At 46.4% G+C, this 6806-nt stretch overlaps 1 protein-coding gene across 1 annotated transcript; it reads right to left on the bottom strand.

Annotated features, from left to right (window-relative positions):
• Positions 1–592: 592 nt before the first annotated feature.
• LOC123430679 lies at positions 593–1611 on the bottom strand. The gene has a single exon (XM_045114527.1). The coding sequence runs from the start codon at positions 1506–1508 to the stop codon at positions 816–818; it is 693 nt and encodes a 230-aa protein (XP_044970462.1). The 5' UTR covers positions 1509–1611; the 3' UTR covers positions 593–815.
• Between the last annotated feature and the right edge of the window lie 5195 nt (positions 1612–6806).

The raw sequence follows: 6806 nt of genomic DNA, 5'->3' as shown, positions 1-6806 counted from the left end.
CTCCTCCTCTTCCCCAATCGGGTGACACCCCACCGTCCCGAACAGACGGACAACCTACAAGCTCTATCCACCCCCCCCCCCCCCCCTCTATGAATGGAGAGGCCATCACCACTTCGGCTCCTTCCCAACTTGACCTACCTCGCACCCCTCTTAATCCTCAGCTTGCCACGCTCAAAACAAGACCCAAAAAAGTGAGCGGAATCACATGTACCTTGCTGGAGTGATCGGGTATGCATACATCGCTTGATTTCTTCCGGTCGTTGGGGGCGAGCGGGAAGAAATTCCATGGTGAAAGCGACACGAATAATGGAGATGAGCACGAGAAATCAACATCAAATTTGGTGGAGTGCAGAAAATGGACTGTCCATCTAGGATCTGATAAGGTGAAATGATACGGAGTATTTCCTAATTTTGGATGAAACTAGTGACCTTCTGATTTTGTACACGGAGACTAGGGCAATATACAATTTGAACTTATTTCGACTTAGGTTAAATCAACCATATAATAAAGCTTAACAAATTGGTCAAAAAATAATAAAGTTTAACAAAAAATGATGGAAGCATGTAAGTGCTAAACAGACAGAGGCAAATTTAAAAACAACAGATTTCATTAAAGCAGGTTAACTTGATGGTTCCATAGAGACTTTGAAACCAAGTATTTATTCAGAAACTTACAATTATACACTGAATAAAGCAAGGGGATTGATACTTGCTCGTGATAAAAATAAACAGACGACAACTTAACTTCAACTTCACAACACTGACACAACATGGGAAGAACAAGGATAAACAAACACATATCGATATCATGTCCTCTACGTCGGAACAAGGTTGGCTGATGGCCCCGCCACCGCGGCAAACTCTAACGTCAACCCGGCCGCGAGCGCGATCACCGCCACCACGCCAGCAGCGCCGCAGAGAGCGGCGCGCCGCCTCCACCAGCGCCGCCGAGCGGTAGTACCAGTCGTGGGCGCCACCTCTGTCGCCGCGGCCGCCTCCTTTGGTACTTCCGCCGCGTCGCCGCTCTCGGGGTTGCACTTGGGGTCGGACGCCACCTCCGGGCCCGTGAACTCGAAGCCGGAGCAGGAGTCGTTGCATGAGCAGCCGGCGGACGACTCAGACCCGGACTCGGACGCCGCCTGATGAGGCTCTTCTTCCTCGGTTGGCGCGGCGACGCCACTCTGCGCCCACTGCTCGAACTTCCTCTCGAGGACGCCGAAGCGCTCCTCGACTTGGACGAGGTGCCCCGGCCTCCTGGCGCCGCCGTGGCAGTCCCGCTCGGCGGCGATGAGCGTGCGTAGGAAGTCGATCCTGGCCTTGACCTCCGGAAAGCGTCCGCCGTAGCGCCGCGGCCGGGACGTGACCGCCTCGTCGAAGCACTCTTCAAGAGCGCAGAGCTTGCGCTCCAACACGGGGTTGGGGCGCCAGCGCGCCGACTGCGTCGTCGCCAGTGGCGTTTCCATGGGGAAGGCTTCTTCCGTTTCTGGCGCGGCAGTGGCGTTCTCCATCGGTGGTGCGCGCGGTGATGTGGGAATGGACGGTTTTGTTGCGGTTCGAGCGGCCGCGCGCGTGTGAGGTTTGAGGAGTTGCGGCTCTTGGCCGGAGCGTGCGTGCGTGCGCGCGCGCTTTGGTAACCGCATCGTCGCGAGCGCGCAAATTCGATCTGATTTCTGCGTGCATCGTGAGGCGAGAGCGTGTGCATTTTTGACGGGGGAGGGTGGGAGTAACCGCAATCTCAAAAACTCGTCAAGTTGTTTTTCAACTTTTTTTAGGCAAACTCATCGAGTTACAGCGTCAAGGGAACGATGCGTCGTATGGTCTAGGCCTAGTAGCCTGCTTCTATTTTTTTGAGTTAATATAGTGGGCTAGTTTTGCTGGTCCCTTCAAAAGAATAGCACCAATGCTATACTTCCTCTAATGCGAACCCTAAGAGCATCTAGGTCCTGTTTGGATCTTAGGGTTAGAGTTAGAGTGGGTTAGATTTGAGTCATCTAACCCTCAAAGATCCAAACAGGTGGGTTAGAGTTGGTTAGATGCATCTAATCCATCCAAAAACTCTAACCCATCCAAGAGGTGTTTTTTTGAGTTAGAGTATATGGGGTCCATGGAAAGAGAGAGGTCCAAAGTAACCAAATGATTGACAAAGAGCATTTATTGTTTATCTAACCCTCCCATCCAAACACATTTAGAGTTAGAGTTAGTTTAGGTTAGTTCAAGGGTTAGAATCTAACTCTAACTTTAACCAGGTTAGAGTATCCAAACAGGGCCTAGTTTTGCTGATCCCTTCAAAAGAATAGCACCAAGACTATACTTCCTCAAATGCAAACCCTAAGAACATCTCCAACAGGCGCGCAATAGAAGCGCCGTGCTGAAAAAAAATATGTTTTTGGCGCGAGTCGCTCCGAGCGCTCCAGCGAAGACGTAAAAACCGTAGGCGCGGCATAAGTGGATCAGCGAGGCGAAACGGCATCGCGCGCCGTTTAGAGCAACTCTAGCAGACCCCGTATAATCGTCGGAACTGTAAAATTTTGGCGACTATACGGGTTTGGGCTGTTTTTCCTGCCCGATCAGAAACTGTAAACGCGGCCCGGCCCGTAAAACTTTTGCGGTGCCCCCATAAACGCGAGCGCTCGACCGGTATATCTGCGGGTTCGACCGCTGGATGCGGGTCGAAACCCTATCCCTCTGCCGCCGCGAAAAGTCCCCCCATCTCACTGCCGGCGCCTCCAATCCACTGCCGCGCGCCTCCATTCCTCCGCGTAGCCGCTCCATTTCACCGTCCTTGATGGCCAACTCCGGTAGCCGTAGGAACGACGATCCCGAGAGGGCTCGTTGCATCAGATCCGACGCCGCCCGTAAGCGCGCCGCCCGCCGGTACACGCAGTGGGGCCAGACGTCGCCGTCGTCGTCCTCCGTCGCGAGACAGAGGAGTACGGCCGCGCGCGCGGTCGCCTCTTCTCCGACAGCTCCTTCGAGGCGTCGAGCTCGCGCTCGTGATCCTCCCTCCCCCCGGTGAACAGGGAGCTCGAAGAGCTCCCGTCGGTGAAGTGGAGCCGAAGGCCGAGGCGGTGCCAGAGCGACGTGCCGGGGTCATCGTCGGACCGGAGGATTTCCTCCCTCCGGCGGAGGTGGATAGCCTTTTGCCCGTGCTGCTGGCGCGGAGTGCACGAGAGGCGGAAGAGGACCAGCAGCGCCGCTGGAGGGAGGAGGAGATCGACACCATGCTCTACGAGCAGGGTGTCGCGTCGTCCCTCACCTTCGGCCACAAGGTGGAGGAGTGGCGCCGCGAAGCGATTGCACAGGAGCGCATCTACATCGAGCTCTCCTCCCACGACGACGACGACTGAGCGCACTGCGCATCTACTACCGCACGAGCTCGACTCCGGTGAGCTCAATTTTGCGTAGTGCGGTAGGATAACTAGTAGCTCTGGTGAGCTCCGATGAGCTCCCCCCTCTAGTAAGTGATGCACGCTGAATGTAGTTTGTATGATCATGTTCTATGTAGCTCTCAATGACTGTGGTTCTAATTTCGCCCGCGAATGTTTCTATTTCAAATTATGCAGTTTGATTATACGGGTTCTGTTCTGCAGCGCAACATTTCGTCCCGTAAAACCTCACTTCGTCGAACTGTAAAACGCGTTTGCAGGTCGCAATTATACAGGGTCTGCTAGAGTTGCTCTTATTTGGTGTGTCCGCTTCCGCATGCTACACATTGGAGCGCTTGCGCCGCACCCTTTCCGACCGTGCTGCTTTCGCCCCGTCCGCGCCGCCACCGGCTAATTCGCCCGATGGACGGCCGCGCCGACATCCCCCTCACCCCTTCCTACACCCGCGATCCTCCGGGTGACATGGATGGATGCATGTCTTCTAGTGTGCCTCACATACCTTCGCATGATGCCGTTGAAGATCTTGTCAACACCTTCCAAGCTCCCCATGATAATGCGGCACACGACGATGAAGAGGGGGAGGAAGAAACGTGTTCAGATGAGGAAGAAGAATCGGAGGAAGGGGAGGATGAAGATGAGGATGTGGCATGATTGTTGATGTATCATTTGTTTGTGTGAACTTTTATGTCATGAACTTGGTTGGATGATTTTAAACTTGGTTGAATGATGATGTGATGTGGCATGATTTTGAACTTTTTATGTCATGATGAACTTGGTTGGGTGATTTTAAGCTATGATATGTCTTGTTTTGATGTTTGAAGTATCACCATATTATCAAAAATTAACATATTGCAAGCGCCGACTGCTCGCTCATTATTTTTTTGTGACGACCGTTGGAGCGAGCACTCTCCGGCGCGCTAAAAGCCGCTATTTCGGCACGCCAAACTGTTTTTAGCACGCGGGACAGTTGCGCGGCTGCTCTATGGTCATCTCCAACAAGTGCCTAAAAAAGGCCCCGCGCGCTGAAACCCGACATTTTTGTGCGTCGGATATAAAAAACAGCGCTCAAACAGACGTTGTTAAATAAAGCGTGCAAAAAAAGTCAGCGCCTCTGTTGTAAATTTTCGACAATGCTGGCTTCCGGGATGCATATTGACGCGTCAGATTATACGCGGTAGATGCTGCAGATGTGGTTGTCGGATTGAACATCGTGTTTTTGTGCATGTGAAAAACCTCTTCGGCTCCCGAGCGAACGGTATTTCGGTGATGTATTTTTTTAACGCATGACTTTTAGAGATGCTCTAAGCGGTTTAGACTTAGGAATGCATAGGCCCTTATTCACCCCCCTTATATAACCATTCATTAGTGTATCGTTATTTGTGCAAGCAATTTCATCTTTTTATTCTTCCAAATGAAACAACGTAGTATCAACTTTAAACTTTGCAGGACAATTAAACGTTCGAACTAGAATGTTGGAAAAACTCTCAGATTTTTTGATGAATCATATATACTAAAAATAGTATTTTACTAAAAAAGTCATTTTGTATATTCATGTCGGACCAAAAAATATGAAAGTTTTTTTGTCAACATTGTAGTCAGAATGTTCTGTTTTTTACAAAGTTCGACTGAAGGTTTTCCTATCATGTAGTTTTTTTTCTTGAACCAATCCTATCATGTACGAGTAGTTTACTGAGATGGCATGTGTTGCTGTTTTTTTTTCCCGCTGCTCGCTCGCTCGTTCGTCCGTGCTCGCCCATATATCTTGCTGCTCGCTCGCTGGCTGCACTCTTTCCGTCCATTTTCTCGTTGTTCTTTACGGTTTTCATTATTTCATGGTTCTTACCAGCCTTTTGCTTCCTCCTGGTTTTCTTTTGTTTTTCATCCGTTTTTGTTATATATTTCTCGGTTTTCACTGGTTATTTTCTATTCTATCTTTTTTCAGTTTTTTTTCTTGATTGGTTTTATTTGGGTTTTCCTCTTTCTTTGATTCCTTCTTTTGCACTTGTTTTTTCTGGTATTTTTGTTTTATTTTCATTTTTTTCTTGGTTCTCTTTGTTTCCTCATAGATTTTTCACGTTTTTTTTTCTTTCTACCTAATGTGTTTCTTTTGTTTGTTTTTTTATGTTTCCTCTGGTTTCACCACTCTTCATTTTTTTCTTCAGTACTTTTCTACAATTTTCCATACATATTTGCAAATTTGACATATATATCAAGGAGCCTTTTTCTACATGCTTAATATTTTGAACTACATGATTTGTATTTTTTAATATGTTTGATGACTATTTCTTATACATACTGTACATTTTTGGTATATATCAAGTACATTTTTACTATATATTTAATGTTTTTGAAATATATGACTAACATTTTTTATAAATGATAAAAAAATTAAAATATTTTTTCAAGTTGAATGTCTTTAGGATACTTTCAACAGTTCATATCTATGACAAACACATTGTGGTACATATTTAACATTTTTTAAATAGATGATGATGGACATCTTTCTAATTATGTGCTTGATGACTAGTTTTTCACACACATTGTATATTTTCGTTATGCACGTGAATCATTTTTTTCATACATGGTTAATTTTTATAAATATATGGTTAACATTAATTCGATACACAATGAACTTTAAAAAAATTATGTTCTTATGTTTTTTTTAATACAATTCGCCATTTTTGTTGCCCATAATAAACATTTTGGTACACTGGTTTACCATTTTTGATAGACGACTAAAATTCTATTATATGTTTGATAAACATTTTTAGATACATGATCAATTTTGATATACATTTTTTGTATACAATTTTGTATCCATGCGAAACATTTTTTTCTATACATATTTAACATTTTCCAAATGCTTGATTAACCTTTTAAATTTTTTGTGGTGCTTTTGTAATAAAATGTATCTTTAGAATATTTGGTGAAAGGATGTGGATGTCGCCTAGAGACTAGGATGAATAGGCGCTTTAAAATAATTTTGGTTTAGGCTTGAACAAATGGAGAATAAAACTAGCATTTAATTAGTCAAGCGCAAAAGTTAAAACAACTAGGCTCACCTATGTACACCAACAACTTATGCTAAGGAAAATAAACAACTAGTGATAGCAAGATATATAACAAAAAATATTATGGCTATCACAAAGTAAAGTGCATAAGCAAAGGGTTCGGATAAGAGGTAACTGAGGCACGCGGAGACGACGATGTATCCCGAAGTTTACACCCTAGCGGATGCTAATCTCTGTTTGGAGCCGTGTGGAGGCACAATGCTCTCGAAGATAATCTCCTCACGCCCTCGTACAATGCAAAATGTCGTGATTCCACTAAGGGACCCTTAAGGGCGGTCACCAAATTCGTACAATTGTCAACCCTTGGGGGCGGTCACCAAACTCGTACACTTTGGTAACCCTTGGAGGC

This window comes from Hordeum vulgare, chromosome 2H (assembly GCF_904849725.1).
Source record: "Hordeum vulgare subsp. vulgare chromosome 2H, MorexV3_pseudomolecules_assembly, whole genome shotgun sequence".
Taxonomy (NCBI): domain Eukaryota; kingdom Viridiplantae; phylum Streptophyta; class Magnoliopsida; order Poales; family Poaceae; genus Hordeum; species Hordeum vulgare.
This window is presented reverse-complemented; position numbering and strand designations above follow the sequence as displayed.

Excerpts from the sequence above, each read along its gene's own strand:
- LOC123430679 (XM_045114527.1), bottom strand. The coding sequence starts at position 1,508 with ATGGAGAACGCCACTGCCGCGCCAGAAACGGAAGAAGCCTTCCCCATG.